Here is a 20,828-nt window from a genome sequence, read left to right as displayed (position 1 = left end):
GGGTCCTCTAGAAGAATAGCCAGTGTTCTTAACCATTGAGCTATCTCTCCAGGCCCAACCAGGTGGCCTTCTATAAGCAAGTGACAACAAATTGCTTCCTTAAGGCTAGCATGAATTTTTAGTTCCATAATACACAAAGTATTACAAAATGAACTGTTATCACAGTAAGCCTTCTATAATCCTAGATCTATCTGTTGTCTGGGAATTAGTAAGGGGTCCTATTCAAGGGGTGGGGACTATACAGAGCAACACCAAGAATCAGAGATCACGGAGATTATTTTAGTGTTCTGCCTACCACATCTAATGATATTAAAGATGTAGTGTCCTGGGGCTGGAGAGATGGCTCAGTGGTTAAAGGCACTTACTGCTCTTGCAGAGAACCTGGGCTTAGTACCCAGCACATGTGAACTCCCACATGGCAGTAATAACTGTCAGTAATTGCAGTTCCGGGGATCTGGTACCCATCTTCTACACAAAAGATGCACAATATGGCGTACATATATACACACAGGCAAAATACTCTTAAACATACATTTTAAATTAAAAAGGCAGTTTACTGGTACACAGTATATATACTAGTATATATACAAGATTATTCATGGGCTGAGCGTGGTAGTACATGCCTTTAATTCCAGCACCCAGGAGGCAGAGGCAGGTAGATCTTTGTGAGTTCAAGCAATAGCTAAGACACTAAGCAGAGCTTTGGTTATCTCATGGGATTGAGAAGGCCCTGCCGAAGAGAAGAGACCCTAGTGGATACCCGTGACTCTTGGTTGGGACTCTTTAAGGATCTACCTAGGACTAAGGGTGGATTAGGGAATAAACCATCCTCCATGAAGACTTCTCTGAATAATGAGTCTTTGCTCCTGGTAATGATCAGACATCACCTCGGCTACAGTCAGGAATACCTGCCGGTCTTAATTAGGGTTTCTATAGCTACAGTGGAACGGCATGACCAAGGGGCAAATTGGGGAGGAAAGGGTTTATTTGGCTTATACTTCCACATCTAAGTGCATCACTGAAGAAAGCCAGGACAGAAACCCCCAAAAGGGCATGAACCTAGGTGTTAGTAATCAGGCATCTCTGTACTGGCCTGCCTTGGGAGTTCTGACAGGCTGTAGCCACTAAGAGCACCTCCTGTTCACATTCACTAAATTCCCTTTTAAAAGGGCACTGCCCATCTTCCATCTTTTTCTCCCACCCGCTCCACTCACTCTGCCTCTCTCTTCTTCTTCTTCTGTCCCCAGAGGCTGGACTCCCCACTCCTTCCCTCTTTTTACATTCCCTTTCCCCTAATAAAATCCTTCCATATGAACTTGCTTCTTTCTCTCTCGTGCTTTTTTTTTTATTATTATTATTATTATTATTATTACAACACTAGGGGCAGGAGCGGATGCAGAGGCCATGGAAGAGTGCTATTTACTGGCTTGTTTTTTTTACTTTGTTTGTTTTTGAGATAGGGTTTCTCTGTGTAGCTCTGGCTCTCCTGGAACTCGCTTTGTAGTCCAGGCCGGCCTCAAACTCACAAAGATCCTAGAGATCCACCTGCTTCTGCCTCCAGAGTGCTGGGGAAAAGGTGCGCAACACACACCCGTCTTCAACCTGCTTTCTTATAGAACCTGGAACCATCTGCCCTGAGATGGCACCACCCACAATGGGCCAGGCCCTCCCCCATCAATCACTAATTAAGAAAATACCCTACAGTTGGATCTTATGGAGGCTCAATTTTCTCAGCTGAGGTTCCCTCCTTTCAGATGACTCTAGCTTGTGTCAAATTGACATAAAACTACCAGCACACTGGTCCTAAGTCTTTCTCATAGAACATTTTCTTTTTCCCTAACTGCCTTACTCAAACTTAGTTCTAATTGTAATAAACCCACTGTTAGTGGAGAAGGGGATACCGATGCAGAAGGGAGTCAGAAGAAAGGGAAAGAGGGACCATGGGAGGGAGGAGGTTGTTCTACTTTGCTTGAATAGCATTAAACAAGGCAATTTGGAGGCAGGCATTCCAGCTTACAGAACATCTCTGAAGGAAGCCAGGGCAGGAATTCAAAGCAGGAACCTGGAGGCTGTAGCTGAACAGACCATGAGGAACGTGGTTACAGTGACTCATTCTCAGCTTGCTATCTTCTAGAGCCCAGGGGTGGCACTGTCCATCGGGGGCTGGGCCCATCATGAGTCAGGAAAATGCCCCACAGACATGTCCACAGGCCAATCTGACAGGAACCATTCTTCAACTCAGGGTCCCGCTTGCCAGGTGACTTTAGTTTGTGTTAAGTTTATTAAAACCAGCACTGGAGCCAAGCCAAATGAACACTGCACTGCGGAGGATTCCCTCTTTCTTACGTTTATAAATATATCGACACTGTCTGTTGCTCCTCAACACTCCTTTTAAACTGACTCGTTAAGCCACGTCTTGTGTGTGAGATTTTCCCGTGACCTCGGCTTGGCCGGCTTAAGGTGGTCTTTTGAATCCACAACTCAACTTCCCCAAAAGAAAAATACTCATTTTTTTCTAAACAGTGTTTGATAGCAAATTGCTCATGACAAAGCTTTTTTTTTTTTCTAAAAATGATTATTATTGAGACAAGGTCTTTCTACATAGCCATTCTGGTCTAGAATTCGCCATTCTCCTGCCTCAACCTTTCTAGTTCTGGGAACACAGGCGTGCGTTATTAAGCCAGGCTCAAAAATTAATTTCTTAATGTTTTAGGATACTAATAAATTACCAGGCAAAATGGGAGAGAGCTGAAGAGAATACCCAGAAGGTTCCGGCAGACGAGTTGCGAATTCTTTGAACGTGAGACACTGACGTATTTTGTAATACTCCCTCAGCCTCCAACCATGCCATCGTTCATCCAATAAGCAAGCTCCGGATGCGGTACCTACCATGTGAGAGGGTAGCTATGGAGATTTGAGGGGGAGCCATCCATTCTAGAAGAGCTTAGTTAGGACATAACTTCTACCTGTCTTTACTTTTACTGACAGCAAACTTCGTCCTCAGAGACCCACTCGGAGCCCGGGCCACTGCAAACCTAACGCGTCCGCTCTGGGAAGAACGTCCGGAGACTCCGCTTCCCGACAGCCCCTGCGGCGGGCGGCGGAAAGGCGCACGCAGGCGCGCAGGCCGGCCCCCGCACGCAGGCGCACTGCGCACGCCGGCTGCACTGGGTCTCGCGGCTCGGTGCGCGGTAGCGGAGAGCGAGGCCTGCTGAGCGCCGCCGTGGTGCGCGCCGCTTGGTCAAGGTTGTGCGGGAAGAGGCGCAGCGGGCGGGCTAAGAGCGCGCGTCTCACCCTCGCAGTGGCACCGGGACCGGTCGCCTGGAGGAGCCGGTGAGTGAGGGGGTTCCCCGCGGCCCCTCCCCCTCGGCGGGCGGCACTAGGTTCCCTCCGCGGACCCGAGGGAGGCCCCGGGGCGAAGGCGGACGCGGGCGGCGGCCGGAGCTGGCGCTGACGCGCCAGGGACCGGACCTTCGCGTCGCTCCCGTACGTCACGGGCCCGGCGATCCTAACGGCAGCGCGGCGGCGGCGGCGACGAAGGCGAAGCGGGGTGGGGGTGGGGAACGCTGGTGCTCGCTGTGAGGAACGCCGGTCGGGGCGGGGCGGCGGTGGCAGCGGCGGCGGGGACTGCGGGGCGCTGGGCGGCGGCGCGGAGTCTGCGCGCCGCGCTAGCCGGAGGGCGGGGGCGGGCGGCGCGGAGTGCGGTGGCCGAGGTCCCGGGCGTGCGGGGCCGGTCCGGGAGTCGGCAGGTTACCGCCCGGGTCGGTGTTTGGAGGGAGGTGGGGGTGGAGACGGGAGGCTGCAGTTTACAGATGTCATAACTACGCGGGCCTGGAGCTGCTGACGGGGGTGTGGTAATTATAGCAATGACAACTTGGTCGGCTGTGTGAGCGGTGGATGCGAGGGAAACCGCCAGGCGTTAGCTGAGGCTCGCAGTGGGAGCAGCAAACCGGAGGGTGGCTGCAGTCAGGGATGTCGGCCAGAAAGAGTGAGAGGGTTGAATGCAGTTGCTTCCGACCCGCTTTGCAATGAGAAGTTTCAAATAATTGGTTTTAAGGCTTAAACTTAGGTTTGGTGAACTATCAGAATCGACAGCCGAGAAATGCTTTCGAAATATTGTATTAAACACTAACACCTATCCTTTTTTTCTCTTAACACAGTTCCTTCAAACCCCACCTCCCTGTCACTTTCTTTGCTTTTCGTTCCCTGATTCATAGCCCATGGTTGTCTTGAATTCAGAACAGTTCTGCCTCAGCCTTTCAAGTGCTGAGGTTACAGGTAAAACAACATGCCTGATTTACTTATATATATTTTGAGACAGGGTCTCATTACGTACTCCTGGCTGCCCATAGAACTCATCTATAGACCAGGCTGTCCTTGAACTCAGAGATCCACCTGCCTCTGACTCTTGAAATTCTGGAAGTAAAGACTTGTGCTGTCATACCTGACTTCCACCCTCCCATTTTAAAGTCCAAAATTTGAAAGAAAATTGAGAATGGTTTAACTTTACAGTTTTGCTGAAATAATTTATTCTTGGTAGGTTACTGTTTTATGTGGCACCTAATGTTAAGAGGAAGGCCTGAGAGAAAGTAAAGTGGATTTACAGTAATTTGAAGTAGATGCTAACTTTTCCTAGTATGAATGAAAGCACAGAAGAGCACAGTATTAGTTTTCAGAATAACTTTTTGTTTGTTTGTTTGTGTTTTTGTTTTGTTGTTTTTTTCGAGACAGGGTTTCTCTGTAGCTTTGGAGCCTGTCCTGGAACTAGCTCTTGTAGACCAGGTTGGTCTGAACTCTTCAGAGATCCGCCTGCCTCTGCCTCCCAAGTGCTGGGATTAAAGGCGTGCGCTATCACCACCCGGCCAGAATAACTTGTTTCTTAAATATATTTTAGGTTTTCTGCATATGAGTGTCTATTGGCATGCATGTAAGTGCATCGTGATGGTGCTTGCAGAGGCCAGAAGAGGGCGTTAGAGCCTCTGAAACTGGATTTGCAGATGCTTTGAGCTACCAAAACCAAAGACAAGACTTTTGATTGGCTAGATGACTGACTTGCTGATAAAGGATAATCCCTTATTACTCTTGTTTTCTTATCTTTGTACTTTGTTGGGATTGTGAATTTAGGTGTAACTAATAATCTAAATATTGGCTATGACAATTCATTTAGCTGAATTGAGCTGATTTCTCTCTTCCCGTGGTGTACAGATGGGACTTTTGTTGGAAGGATTGTGAAGTAGGTCATTGAAAATGTGGGAATGAGACCTGATGAATTGTAGTTTCTGGGGTTTTGTTTGTTTGTTTGTTTGTTTTAAGACCTTAGCAACACTGCAAAGTAGACCTAAATGAGAAAAAAAAATGATTCTGTCCCAATACTGTAGACTAATTGGGATAATTCTTGAGAGCTGGCAGTAATCCAGAATGTGGATAATGGAGATAATCCTCTTCATATAACAAGAATAATGCTGCCCTTCATATACGAAGATAAGTCTGCATGCTCATCACGAATGATTTTCCAGCACAAACAAGGATACCTGCTGAGTTGTCCATGTGTCAATTCTCTTACGCTTTGTAACCAACAAGCCAGCTTGGGGTCAGAATGACGGCTTCTAACTGAGAAATAGAAAGACTCACAGAAAGTAGTAAAATTCATTATGGGTCAACCCTGTCTACATCACGTCTTTCAATAATTATTCTTGCAAAAACCACTTGAAGAGGAGGTTGCCTTACTGCCTGATTAGGTAACGTGCCCCGCTTTACAGTGGTGGGGCCAAGATTGAAGACATAAGATTGTTTGTAATATATTTATACCAGACTTTAAACCTTGGCTTTATCAGCAGTTCAGTCTTTATTTACATTAGAACAAACTAGAGACTGAATTTATCTACAGTTAAGAGTCTCTTAAGTTTTTTGTTTTGTGACCATTAAAATTCCTCAGTTTTGAAGTAGGGTAGTAGAAAAGAACTGCCACCCTGTTCCAGTCTCTATACTTTAGATGATACCTCGCTGTAGATTGACAATACCTTAGTTTATTGCCTCTTCACTCCTCCATTTTTTTTTTAATTCTGTGGTTTAAATTTGTCTCTATTGGTCTCACTGTGTAGTTCTAGCTGTCTGGAATTTGCTGTGTAGACCAGGCTAATCATAAATTCACAGACCTTAAACTAATATCGATCCACCTGTCTTTGCCACCCTGAGTGTTGGGATCAAGAATGTGTATCACTACGCCTAGCTTCCTTCCTTCTCTCTTTGTTTGCTTTTTGAGACAAGGTTTCTGTGCGTAGTTTTGACTGTCCCTGAAATCACTCTGTACATCAGGCTGGCCTCGAATTTCACAGAGATTTGCCTGCCTCTGCCTCCCCAAGTGCTGGAATTAAAGGTGTGCCCATTTTTTACTATAGTTTTCCTCAGAATAAAATATTCCTTGGTATTTACATTATCAGCTCCACCTAAATTTACACTACCCCTCCCTTTTCTCAATATACTTACTTTAGCATCTGTTAATATGACTGTAAGTATAGTTGAACCATATTGACTATTATGATATAATTTCCTGTCAACCAGTTGATGTTTATATAGAAATTAATACATTCTTTTGGAGTAGAGTGGCCTCATTTTTTGAGCTCTTTCCTGAAGTCATTACCCTCTTTATTTTCTTTGTTTTTGGCTTTTTGAGATGGTATCACTATTCAGCCAGGCTGGCCTGGAACTGAAGATTCTTCTGCCTCTCATTTCCAAGTGTTGGGACTAGAAATGTTTGCCAAAAAATTCTATCCCCTTTGTTCTTTTTTTTTTTTTTTTAAGTTTATTTTTCTTTTTCTATACACTGGTGTTTGCCTGCATGTATGTCTGTGTGAGGGTGTCAGATCTTGGAGTTACAAACAGTTGTTAGCTGCCATGTGGATGCTGGAAATTGAACCTGGGTCCCTGGAAGAGCAGTCAGTGCTCTTAATTGCTGAGCCATCTCTCCAACACCAGTTCTTTTTAATACAGTCTGGATTGGTAGTCTTCATCTATGTTCATTTACATTCTTTTCTTGGGATGTCTCGTTATGTCATCCTTAAATTTTTCTTTGCTCTTCTTTATTGAATCATCTTTTTTCCCTGTTTTCTTTCTTTATTTTCTTTGGAATATATCCTCTTGATAACTTCCTGACACATGCATAGTACTTTTTTATTTTACCTTCTCATTGACCAATAATCTTGTCAGGTATGAGAGTCAAGATTGAACATTATTTGGGGGACTGGAGAGTTGGCTCAATGGTTAAGAGCACTGGCTGAGATCCTTAGTTCAATTCCCAGCAACCACATGGTGTCTCAACAACTATCTCTAATGAGAACTGGTGCCCTTTTCTGACCTGCAGGCATATAGGCAGCCAGAACACTGCAAAATCATAATAAATAAGTAAACCTTAAAAAAATTTTCACTCGGGGCTGGAGTCATGGCTCAGAGGTTAAGAGTATTGCCTGCTCTTCCAAAGGTCCTGAGTTCAATTCCCAGCAACCACATGGTGGCTGACAACCATCTATAATGGGGTCTGGTGCCCTCTTCTAGCCTGCAGGCATACACACAGACAGAATATTGTATACATAATAAATAAATAAATAAATAAATAAATAAATAAAAAATTTTCGCTCAAAGCAGAAGCAGAATCTCCACTGCTTCCTTTCACTGTTGCTTTTGACATTTTAAGCCCTTTTAAAAATATTGTGTGGGTGTAGTATATATACCTGTGCTTATGGATGTGCATGCATATGTGTGCATGTGAGTGTGGGTGCCAAAGGAACCAGGTATCTTTCTCGATCAATCTCAATCTTTTTTAAAATTTATTTTTATTATTTTCAATTGTGTGTGTGTTTGTGAATATGTGCATTTGAGTGCAGGTGGTGGTGGCCTGAGGCTTTGCATTCCCTATTGCTAGAGTCACAGGTAGTTGTGAGATGCCTTTCATGGATGCTAGGAACTGAACTTGTGCCTCTGCAAGAACATGTTCTTAACTGCCCCCCGCAACCCCTCAATATTATTATTTGAAAACAGAGTCTCTCTGAATCAGGAGCTCAAGATTTATCCCAACAGTGGGACAGAATCATACTACCCCAGCTCTGGGTTTACACATTTGTGTGCTACCTCTGGTCCTTTACCTGGTGCTGAGGATCCAAATTCAAGTTTTCATTCTTGAAAATTTTTTGCAATCTGAGATGGGATCTCATGTATATTAGGCTGGTCTAGAGGATGGATGATCTTGAACTAACTTTCCTTTTTCTTTATTATGTATACAGTGTTCCCTTGCAAGTATGCCTGCAGACCAGAAGAGGGCGCCAGATCTCGTTACAGATGGTTGTGAGCCACCATGTGGTTGTTGGGAATTGAACTCAGGACCTTTGGAAGAGCAGCCAGTGCTCTTAACCTCTGAGCCATCTCTCCAGCCCTGAACTTTAAGTGACAAACATTTTTTTTTCCAATTTTATTTTTATGTGTATGGGTGTTTTGTCTACATGCATGTCTGTGCACTACATTAATACCTGGTCCGTCTAGAGGCTAGAAGAAAGGGTCACATCACCTGGAATTGGGTATCAAATCTCATTTTAGATGGTTGTGAGCCACCATGTGGTTGCTGGGAATTGAATTCATGACCTGGAAGAACAGTCAGTATTACTAATTCCTGTGCTTCTGGGTTAGGGTTAGGGTCGCCAGCACCTGATTTTTTCTTTCATTAATGTGGTAATGGGGATGGAACCCCAGCATGGTAGACAAGCACTCTACCAACTGAGTTACATTTCCATTCCCCTCACCCCAGCTTTTTTTTATTTTAAGAGCATTCCAGGGCTAGAGAGATGCTTCAGTGGTTAAGGATACTGGCTCTTTTTTCAAAGGTCCTGAGTTTAACTCCTAGGATCTATAGGATCCAATACCCTCTTCTGGTGTGCAAACGTACATGCAGACCAAACACCCATATACATAAATATCTTTTTTTTTTTTTTTAAGCTGCATTCTATAGACCCTTAAAAAACTGGAAATTTCGCCGGGCGGTGGTGGCGCACACCTTTAATCCCAGCACGCAGGAGGCAGAGGCAGGCGGATCTCTGTGAGTTCGAGACCAGCCTGGTCTACAAGAGCTAATTCCAGGACAGGCTCCAAAACCACAGAGAAACCCTGTCTCAAAAAAAAAAAAAAAAAAAAAAAAAAAAAACTGGAAATTTTATCTCTCAGGTTTGGAAATTTTATTATTTCCTGTCCCTTAGGAAAAAAGAATTCTAAAGTTGATTGCATCAGTTTTGACATACCGGATCATACAGGATACTTTAAATTATCTGTCTTAAATTTCTGAGCTCGGGCTACAGAGATGGCTCAGAGTTAAAAGCACTGACTGTTCTACCAGAGGTCCTATATTCAATTCCCAGCAACCACATGGTGGCTCACAACCATCTGTAATGAGATTTGGTGCCCTCGTCTGACATGCAGCCCAGAACAGTGTATTCATAATAAATAAATAAATCTTTTAAAAAAAGAAAACAAAAACATTCTGAGCTTTCCTTCCATTCTTTCCTGTAGCATTGTAGAATCCCAGTCCTCTGTGGCTCAGCTGTGAATGTTTACAGTTGTAATTACACATGATTTATTGTGAGATGAAATGTCTGTCAAGGTGTACGTGTGCTGTTTATTTTGTACATACCAGAGCTTAAATTTTCTCCACTAGAGACCATTTTTGTTCAAGAAATTTTTCTGCAGCCAGAGTATGTGGGTGTAATACAAAAAAGAATGCAGATCAAGCATTTACTGATAATAAACAAAAAGAAACTAAAGTAATTCTTTGATATAAATGAACTTTTACCATTTATTAAAGACTAAAACAAATTTGTATGAGTCAGTTGTGTGTTTATTTTTCCATTATTACATCTATTTTTTCATTATTACATCTTTGTTGAATATTTGATGTTGCAAGATATATAACATCTTCAGCACATTTCAGAGTTGATCGATTCTTTGATTTTATACATAACAGTCAGTGCTGAGATGACTGCTTCATGTAAATACCTAGTACAAAATGGTAGCAGTATGTTGAAGGCTGTTTCAGAATGGTTGGAAATTCTGTCCTGATCCTATCAAGCAAAAATTCAAGTAGAAAGATTTAAAACAACAACAACAATAAAAAAAAAAAAAACACCTCAGAGCCAGAGCCAGGTGGGGCTTAATCCCAGCACTTGGGAGGCAGAGGCAGGCAGATCAATGTGAGTTTGAGGCCACAGAGTTGAGTTTTAAGACAGGCTTCAACACTACATCTCAAAAAACAAAAACAAAATCAGACCTTCTAATGCAGTGCCTAATACCTGCTGAGGATGAACTGTAGGAAAATATTAAAAGTCTTTGTTTTATAAAATTAATCATGTTTTCTGTAAAAGCAGATTTTGTATGTTATTAAAAACTCTGCAGTTGGGATTACAGAGATGGCAAAGATGGCACTTACTTTTTGCTCTAGTTAGGGTTAATAGTGCTGTCATGAAACACCATGACTAAAAGCAACTCAGAAAGGAAGGGGTTTATTTGACTTACATTTCCATATTACAGTTAATCAAAAGAAGGGCAGGAACCTGCAGGCAGAAACTGATGTAGAGTCCTTGGAGCGGTGCTGCTTACTGGCTTGCTCTTCATGGCTTTCTCAGCCTGCTTTGCTATAGAACCCAGGACCACCAGTCCAGGGATGGCACCACCCACAATGGCCTGGGCTCTCCCTTCAAATATTAAGATACCCTAAGGCATTTCCTACAGCTCCATTTTATGGGGGCATTTTCTCAATTGAGTCTTTTTCTCACTGATGATTCTAGCTTGTGTATAGTTGATATAAAACTGGCCAGCAGGCTGCTGCAGAAGACCTGGTTTTGGTTCACAGTATCCACATGGTGGCTCACAACCATCTATATAGTTTCAGTGTCCTCTTTTTACCCCCACAGGCACTGTACACATGTGGATGTCCATATATACAAACACACATACATGCTGCTAATAAGTATAATGAAAGTTTTAAAAACCCACTGTAATTTTAACACATAATAGTTTGAAAAGTAGGCTGAGATCTTTTGGGCAGCATTTGATGGTATTGTGTAACTTGATGGTATACCCTGTATGAAGTGCCTGCGTGTGTCATAATCAGGCTTCAGTGAAGTTATGTGATGTGGCACAGATTAGCTCTGCCAGAAACCTCAAATTTATTATGCATTTTGATTTAGGTTCTGGTTACTGTGTAAACTTTGCAGCCTGCCCATATAGTGTTGGTGTGTGTGTGTGTTTTAATTTTATTATGTGTGATGTGGGAGGGCGGGCACTCCTGGACCATGAGCAACATGGAGTCAGTTCTTCCACTATGGTTCTAGAGGCAGAACTCTATTAGGGTTGCTCTGCAGTTATGTTCACCTGCTGAGCAATCACTCTGGCCCTAGTACCTAGTCCCTATGGTTCTTCAGAAGTTTTGTTTTACACCCTGTCCTGTTAATTTAGAGCAGTGGTCCTCAACCTTCCTGATGCTGCAACCCTTTTATGTAGTTGATGTTGTAGTAACCCCTAACCATAAAATTATTTTCATTACTATTACATAACTATAATTTTGCTACTGTTATGTTTCATAGTGTAAATATCTGTGTTTTCTTATGGTCTTACGCAACCTTTGTGAAAGGATTGTTGATTCCCTCTCCCCAAAGGTGTTAAAACCCACAGTTTGAGAACCACTGATTTAGAGACTCACTCTACAAACTTAGAACCTGGGTTATGAACTCACTCTGTAGGCCAGGCCAGCCTAAGACTCCTAAGTAAATCCTGCCTTGGCCTCCCATGGGCTGGGATTATGGGAGTGAATCATCACCTCAAATGGCTGCACTTCTTTTTTATTTTTACTGTTGGGAACCTTGCATGCACTCAGGCTGTGGAATCCAAAATTGGTATACCATTTTATGGCCTGTGTAAGATGTCTTCTGGGTTGTAGTTCCAGGGATGTTATTTTTTGTTTGTTTTTGTTTTTCCAGACAGGGTTTCTCTCTGTAGCCTTGGCTGCCCCAGAACTCGCTCTGTAGACCAGACTAGCCTCGAACTCATAGAACTCTGCCTGCCTCTGCCTCCCAGTTGCTGGAGGCAACTGTATGTGCCACCACTGTATGTGCCACCACTACCCAGCTGTAACACTTTCTTCCTCCTCCTCCTCTTCCTCCTCCTCCTCCTCCTCCTCCTCCTCCTCCCCCTCCTCCCCCTCCTCCCCCTCCTCCCCCTCCTCCCCCTCCTCCCCCTCCTCCTCCTCCTCCTCCTCCTCCTCCTCCTTCTTCTTCTTCTCTCTCTCTCTCTCTCTCTCTCTCTCTCTCTCTCTCTCTCTCTCTCTCTCTCTCTCTTGTGGGGGGATGTTGAGACAGGATTCCTCTGTGAAACAGTCTTGGCTGTCCTGGAATTCACTCTGTGTAAATCAGGCTGACCTTGTGAACTCATAGAGATCTGCCTGCCTTTGCCTCCTGAGTGCTGGAATTAAAGCAGGTGCCACCACTTATATAGTTTTAATTTTTCATGGTAAAGTCACATATTTTCTTGATAAGATGATACATCATTTCTTATGTCATAAAGAGTACTTGTTTGCTAGGTGGTGGCACACGCCTTTAATTCCAGCACTTGGGAGGCAGAGCAGGCAGATCTCTGAGTTCGAGGCCAGCTTGGTCTACAAAGTGAGTTCTAGGAAATATAGAGAAACCCTGTCTTGGGCCGGACGGTGGTGGCGCACGCCTTTAATCCCAGCACTTGGGAGGCAGAGGCAGGCGGATCTCTGTGAGTTCGAGACCAGCCTGGTCTACAAGAGCTAGTTCCAGGACAGGCTCCAAAAACCACAGAGAAACCCTGTCTTGAAAAAGCAAAACAAAACAAAAAAAGAGAAACCCTGTCTTGAAAAAAGAAAGGGGATGGGGAGTGCTTGCATTTGGAGGCTAGACAGATGGCTCAGCAGTTAACACTGCTCTTCTTCCAGAGCACAAGGATTCAGTTCACATCATCCACATGGTGACTCACAACTGTCCATAACTCCAGCCCTAGGGGTTCCAATGCCCTCTTGAGGTCTCTTTGAGCACTAAGCATGCACACAATGCACAGACATGCATACAGATAAAACACCAATATACATTAAAAAGAACAGTCTGAGTTTGAGAGCATGGTTTAAAGCTATTGCAGGTGGGTAGTTATGACATGGATAAGGAACTGGGACAGAGATAGTAACTGACAGAAGCCGATAAAATGAATTTTGGTTGGTTTGTGTGTGTGTACGTGTGTGCTGCAGAGATCTTAATGTGGCTGTTTTAGTTAGGGTTTCCATTACTGGAAAGAGACACTGTGACTACAGCAACTCTTATAAAGAAAACATTTAATTGGGGTGGTTCGCTTACAGTTTCAGAGGTTCAGTTTATTATCATCATGATGGGGAGCATGGTGGTGTCCAGGCAGACGAGCTGAGCTGGCGTAGCAGAGCGTCTTCAACGTGCAACAGGAAGTCTCAGTTGAAACACTTGGTGGTATCCTGAGCATAGGAAATCTTAAAGCCCACCCCCACAGTACTTCTTCCAACAAGACCATACCCAATCCAACAAAGCCACGGCTCCTTATAGGGACTAGGGAAATAGCACAGTTGGTAAAATGCTTGCTGCATAAGCATATGAACCTGATACTTGATCCCAAGAGCCCAAAGAAAAAAACCTTTGTGTGGTGTTGTGTGTGTATAAATCCCAGTTCTGAGGAGGCAGAGATTGGAGGATCTCTGAGGCTTGCGGCCAGCCAAGCTATTCTAATTGGTGATCTCTAGGTTTAGTGCAAGAGCCTGTCTCAGTAGTAAGGTGGAGAGTGAAAGGAGAAGACACACTCACCCTCTTATCTCCACTCTGGTATACATGCATGTGTGCTAAAAATGTGTGGGTGCACACATGTGTGCACACAGAAGTAATGAAGAGAAAGAAAACGTTGTTGGCATTTCTTAGTTGTTTTTTCTCTGTTTTGAAGAATAACTGTTTCAATAGATGAGATTGCCATTCCTCAGCAACCACTTTTTGACTTCTTTTTTAATCTTAAAAATTTATTTTACTTTTAGTTGTGTATGTGTGTATGTGCGCACATGCTCACATAAGCATGAAGAAAATGTCGGATCTCCTAGAACTAGAGCTCCAGGTTCTGTTCTATTGGACATGGATGTTGGGAATCTGTAGTGATGAGGCGAGCAGGCTTGCTTTCCGTCCCGCCCAGCTCCCGCACGGCTAGCTTAGCCCCAGAATAATTACACGAAACTGTATTCATTTAATCACTGCCTGGCCCATTAGTTCCAGCCTCTTATTGGCTAATTCTCACATCTTGTTTTAACCCATATTTAGTAATTTGTGTAGCACCACGAGGTGGTGGCTTACCGGGAAAGATTCAGCATGTCTGATCTGGTGGCTGGCTCCATGGCGTCTGCCTCACTTCCCTTCTTCCCAGCATTCTGTTCTGTTTACTCCGCCTACCTAATTTTCTGTCCTATCAAAGGGCCAAGGCAGTTTCTTTATTAACCAATGAAAGTAACACATAGACAGATGACCTTCCTCCATCAGGAACCTGACTCTGGTCCTCTCTTAACCACTAAACCATCTTTCCAGCCCCTCTTCTGATTTCTGCCTGTTTTGTGGAATTTTCTTTTTTAACCTTATCTGCTAAAATCTTTTCTACTTTACAATTTAGCTGAAATACTTTTTTTTCTTGGTTGTTTTTTGGTATTGGAGATTAAACCCAGGGTATTAGAACTGTGCCCAAGCCCAGCTACCATCTACTTTTTAGAGCTTTGGAGACCTCTGATCACTTGGGGTTATTTATAGCTCTCCCTTCATTCTTCGTATATCAAATTTGACCTAAATATGGATCGGGCAGTACAAGTATGCTACGAAATGTTATGTTCTCTTTACCTTATGAGGTCTTCATATCTCCATTCTAGAAATGGGGGATCCAAGCTTCAGAGAAATCTAATGTCTTCATGTAATTGGTTCTCTTAAGGCACTTTAATAAAAAGATACAACTGAGTTTCTTCTTTTCTTGTTGTTTGAGATGGTCTTTCTTTGTAGCTCTGACTGTCCTGGAACTTGCTGTAGACCAGCCTACCTGGAACTCATAGAGATCCCCCTGCCTCTGCCTCCTGAATGCTGGAATTAAAGGTGTGTGTCATCAGGCTTGGCTCATGTCATTAAATATACACATACTTTTTTTTTTTTCTGAGACACGATTTCTTTGTGTAGTCTTGGCTGTTCTGAAATTCACTCTCTGGACCAGGCTGGCCTCTAACTCAGAGATCCACCTGAGTGCTGGGATTAAAGGCCTGAGCCACTGGGTCACCACCACCCAGCTATATTGTACACTCTTTATTACTGCTCAGATCCAATAAAGCTACTTTCTATGAACTTTAGGATTTTAAAGGGTTTCTCCTTAGCTAGAGTCAGTTGTTTTAGAGGAAAAAAAAAATAACAGAGTAGTTAGTTTTTATGAAAATATTTTTAGATTTTTAGGAAATTATTTGGGAAAATTTTTGTTTTGAGACAGTCTCTCTTATGTAGACCAGATTTCCCTTAGCCTTGAACTTACTGTGTAGCTGAGGGTGACCTTGAAATATTAATCTCCTGCTTCCATCTCCCAAGTTTTGGGATCATAGCCTTAAGCTACCATGTCTGACTTCTTTTGAGCTAGGACTTGAGTCTGTCTTTGTGCACAAACGTGACTGTAGATGCCTGCAGTGGTGACCAGAGGTGTCAGATACCCTAGAGCAGGAGTTATAGATGGTTGTGAGCCGCCTGATTTGGGTTCTGGGAATTAAACTAGAGTCATCTCTCTAGCTCATCTTTTTCTTCCTCCCAAAGACAAGGCCTATAGTAAATGAGAAGGTGTGTGTGTGACATAAATGAAGGATAATTGAGTAATTCAATAAGAGTGAAGACACTTCACTACTGTGCCTTCAGTAGTGATCAGAACACCCAGGAGTAATGAGGAAGCAAACTATAAGCCACGTACAGTTGTCTTTTGAGGAAGACATTCCATTTCCCTTAGTGGGTATTTGAAAGCAGGTAATATTGAATCTTATATACAAGCATTTTAGTTTGTTGATATTTAGTTTGATGATCATAATAACTGTTTAACACAATAACAAGTAGGTACTGGATAAAGCATGAGTATACTGGGCAAAGTAATGATTTACTTAGCTGACATGATGAAGTGGGATGGTGTGAAATTTCAACAGCAGTTAGAATGATGGGCAGTGTAAAACTTATGAATTGATTATTTCTCGAATTTTCTAGGTTTGGATTGTGATTTATAATTGGTGTCTGAAACTTTGGAAAGTAAAACCATGGGAAAAAGGTTTACTGTATACAAAACTGAAGCAAAGTTGGGAACATTGCTAGCTTGCAATACAAAAGATTATAAAAATGTGGTCAACTCTTGTATAGCAATAAAGACTTAGATGAAACAGGTATATTATATATCTATCAAAGCTGTCTAAATAAGAACAGACTATGAATAGACATATAAAGTGTGGAGCTGGAGAACAATCTGCTCACAGAGATTCATTCATTCCTGAATTCTACCAGACATCTGAAGACTCAGGACTAATTCTTTACAAAGTATTTAATCACCCAACTCATTTTATAAAGCTCATACCAAAGTCTGATACCAAAGCCAGACAAGATATTCACAAGAAAAATACAGACTGATCATAATTTGAACACAATTCTCAGCAGAGTACTTACAGTGGAGCCCAGCAGTCTTTCAGAAGACTTACTTACACATTATAGTGAGATGGGATTTTTCCTAGAGATATGAAGGAATTGGTTTAAAGTCTTAAAACATGTTAGTGTAATGTATTAGTAAAATAAAAACAAAAAGTGCATCTCAGTGTACAGAAAAAGCATTTCACAAAGTCCAGATTCTTTCAATGGTAGAAAACACTCATCTAGGAATAGAAAGGAGCTTCTCAACATGGTAGAGCACACCCATGTAAATCAGATGATTTAGTGGTTAAGAGCACTCCTGGGCTGGAGAGATAACTTAGCTTTTAAAGGCTAGGCTCACAATGAAAATAGAAGAGCGCTTCCTGCTCTTCCAGAGCACCTTAGTTTAGTTTCCAGTACTCAAAACTACTTGTAACTCCAACTCCTGGGGTACTGACACCATCTTCTGGCCTTTGTGGGTACCCAAGCACACATAACATATATTCACATAGACACAATATACACATAAACTAAAGAATATTTTAAAATAATTCTCAAGGGTAATAATGTCATGCTTGATGGTAGCTTTCCTTAGATGTTCGTTTTCCATTTATGTTCAGCTTTGTTTTGAAAACCTTAATTAGGAAACTAAAGAGTACAAAGGCATCAAGGTTAGTAGGTATAACTAAAGTCTGTATAGGAGATGGTCTTGTGTATCTCCTGAACACTGATGAGCTCAACAAGATGGAAGGGTATTTTAGGTCAGTATTTATGAATCATTTGAAACCGGGTGTGGTGGTGCACGCCTAGAATCCTAGTCCTTGGGAGGTGGGGTTTGAGGCCAGGTTGGGCTACATGAAACACTGTCTCAAAAACAGATGAAAACCAAACAAAACTGCCATAACAATGAGTTGTATTTCTGTAGACATAACGAATAACCTAAAGTAAAATTAAAAATTGACTCATCAGGACATAAAAAATACTTGAGAATATGTTTAGCAAAAGAAGTGTAAAATTTATGCTCAGAAATGTGCATAAGCATTGTTAGGGGGAGTTGGAGAGATGGCAGTGCTAAGTACTTGATGTTCTTGCAGAAGACCTGGGTTTGGTTCCCAGCACTCACATAGTAGCTCACAATTGTCTAAAACTTTAGTTCCAGGACATCCAACACCATCTTCTGGTCTCCCAAGGGGTACCAGGCACATATAAGTGCACATACATGTAAGCACATATGCACGTGTATGCACACACACACTGAAATAAAGGTAAAAAAAGGAGTTAGACAAATCAAAACTATAAATTAGAATGTTTAGCTTGTTATGATCAATACTCCCCAAATTGATCTATAGGTTCATTACAGTGTTATCAGGATCTGAGCTGTTTGTAGAACTTGACAGACTGATTCTGAAAATTGATGTGAAAGTACAGGAGATCTGTAATGACTAAGGCAAATTTTTTAAGAGAGCTTGTAGAAAGGTCCACACTTCCTTGTTCCAATGCTCACACAAGGCATTGATAATCAAAGAGCAATTGAATATAATCAAAAGTCATAAAACTAAACCTATGTATGACAAACAAGAATGCTTCACAAGTAACAGAAATTCATTTCTCATGGTTCAGGATACTTGTCTTTTTACTTGACAGAAAGGGCAAGCAAACACTGTTTTTTTTATATGAGATATGGTTTCTCTGTGTATTCCTGACTTGTCCCAAAACTCACTAGGAAAATCAGGCTGACCTCAACTCGAAATCCACTGCTTCCCAAGTGCTGGGATTAAAGGCATGTCTTTTATAAAGGAATTAATCTAATTTCTGAGGTGTCTGCCATCATGACCAATCATACTGGACTCACCTCACATACTCTCTCTCATACTGGGACTTAGGATTTCATACACACATTGTGGGCAGTCATAACATGCATTCTATAATAAGCTCCAAGATCGTTGAAAGATCATCAGATACCACTTGGAAAACTGTATAGACATGCAAAAGAACGAAGTTCAACTTTTACCACATAGCATATAGAAATATTAACTTGGAATGGACCACTATAAGAGAAAACCTGTATATAACTCCTAAGAACATAAAGTGAAGGATTTCTAGATATGACATCAAAAGCATGAATGAGAAAAGGTGGGCTGAAGAGATAGTTCAGTGGTTAAGAGCACTGGCGGTTCTTCCATAGATCATGAGTTCAATTCTCAGCAACCACATGATAGCTCACAACCATCCTTAATGAGCTCTGGTGCCCTCTTCTGGCCTGCAGGTATACATGCAGGCAGAACACTGTATACATAATAAGTAAATAAATAAATCTTAAAAGAAATATTATTTAGGGCTTATGTTAAAATTAAGGGTTTTTTTAAAAAAAAGATTTTTTATTTTATATGTATGAATGTTTTGCCTTCATGTATGTATGTGCACCATGTGGTTGCCCTTGGAACCAAAAGAGGGCTTCAGATCAACTGAAACTGGAGTTGTAGACAGTTGTGAGTCATCATATGAACTTCTCTTAAACACTGAGTCATCTCTGTAGTCCAAAATTAAGGTTTTTAAGAGTTTTATGTATAATCTATTTTTAAAAAGCCTCTTACAACTTAGTAATGAAAAGACATGTAACCCAATTAAAAATAGACAGCACTCGGGAGGCAGAGGCAGGCGGATCTCTGGGAGTTCGAGGCCAGCCTGGTCTATAAGAGCTAGTTCCAGGACAGGCTCCAAAACTACAGAGAAACCCTGTCTCAAAAAACCAAAAAAAAAAAAAAAAAAAAAAAAAAAAAAGAAAAAAGACAAAGGATCTACTAGATTTTTATGATAGCTACATACTTGGATAATAGTTGCAAAGATGCTGTATTTTCTTAATCATCAGAGGATTACAAATCAGAACCATGAGCTACCACTTCATACCTTTAACTTCAGTTAAAGAAATCATATTATCTAGGATGTAGAAAATTGCAGCTAGTGGTAATGGGCATATAAAATGATAGTCACCTTGGAAGATGGGCAGTTTTTCAAGTGATTAAGCATAGAGTTACTGTGACACACAATACAACTGCTAACTGTATATGCATGAGAAATGGAAATATGTCTGCGCAAAATCTTCTTCATAGGTGTTTATGGAAGCATAGTTCATAATAGCTAAAAGATAGAAATAACCCAATTGTCCATCAGCTGATAAGAGATAAATGTAATTGTTGTGGACATATAAAATGGAATATTAGTCAATTGTAGAAAGGAGTAAAATACTGATAATTTGCTACAGTGAAAATTAGTCTTAAAAGTGTTAGGCTAAATGAAGCCTGTCAACAAAAAATTACATGTCATATGATTCTGTTTGTATGAAATGTCTAAAATAAGATCAGTAGCTAATGAGATAAGTGAAACAGGTTTCTTTTTCTGAGTTAGGGTTTCTCTTTGTAGCCCTGGCTATCCTGGAGAACACACTGTCCTCAAATTCACTGAGCTCTCTGCCTGCCTATGCTTCCTGAGTGCTGGACTTAAAGGTGTGCACACCACTGCCTGACCAAGACAGGTTTCTTTTTTAAGGTGATAAAAATACTCAAATTCAGTCTGGTAATATTTACACATACCTGTTAATATAGTAAAAATGGTTGAATTGAATATTTTAATAATACTTTTGAAAATATGATAGAGCTGGTGAGATAAATTGTGGAGTGAGATGCTTGCTGCCAAGCCTGGCTGTGAATATTCCCTCCTCACGACTATCGTGCTAGGAGAGAGTGACTCCTGCAAGTTGTACTCTGACCCCATATAGTGTGCTGGCTTCCTTCCCTCCCAATGTGTAAATGAAATAACCATTTCTCGTGTTCCACCTCTGTGTGTGTGTATGTGTGTTGAAGGCTGAGCTCAGAGAATAATAAAATCCTTAAAATTCATCTGTTCCCTTGCTGTGCTTCTAGAAATCATGACCACGCCAGGAAAGGAGAACTTTCGCCTGAAAAGTTACAAGAACAAATCTCTGAATCCAGATGAGATGCGCAGGAGGAGGGAGGAAGAGGGCCTGCAGTTACGGAAGCAGAAGAGAGAGGAGCAGGTAAGTCTGTGGGGCTGTCAGTCACCCACTTCTGTTGTACATATGTGTTA

The 20,828-nt window shown here is 41.9% G+C and overlaps 2 protein-coding genes across 2 annotated transcripts in view; one reads left to right on the top strand and one right to left on the bottom strand.

Annotated features, from left to right (window-relative positions):
• Dtx3l (deltex E3 ubiquitin ligase 3L) overlaps positions 1-3,075 on the bottom strand; it is a 65,691-nt gene extending 62,616 nt beyond the window's left edge. Inside the window, exon 1 of the mRNA XM_057764451.1 lies at positions 2,890-3,075. The gene's annotated coding sequence lies outside the window, so the exon portion shown is untranslated. The remainder of the gene's footprint in view (positions 1-2,889) is intronic.
• A 59-nt stretch (positions 3,076-3,134) lies between these two features.
• Kpna1 (karyopherin subunit alpha 1) overlaps positions 3,135-20,828 on the top strand; it is a 69,415-nt gene continuing 51,721 nt past the window's right edge. The window contains exons 1-2 of the mRNA XM_057764453.1: positions 3,135-3,333; positions 20,645-20,778. Coding sequence (XP_057620436.1) covers positions 20,650-20,778 — 129 coding nt within the window. The 5' untranslated portion in view covers positions 3,135-3,333; positions 20,645-20,649. The remainder of the gene's footprint in view (positions 3,334-20,644; positions 20,779-20,828) is intronic.

Source organism: Chionomys nivalis, chromosome 3, assembly GCF_950005125.1.
Source record: "Chionomys nivalis chromosome 3, mChiNiv1.1, whole genome shotgun sequence".
NCBI classification, from domain to species: domain Eukaryota; kingdom Metazoa; phylum Chordata; class Mammalia; order Rodentia; family Cricetidae; genus Chionomys; species Chionomys nivalis.
This window is presented reverse-complemented; position numbering and strand designations above follow the sequence as displayed.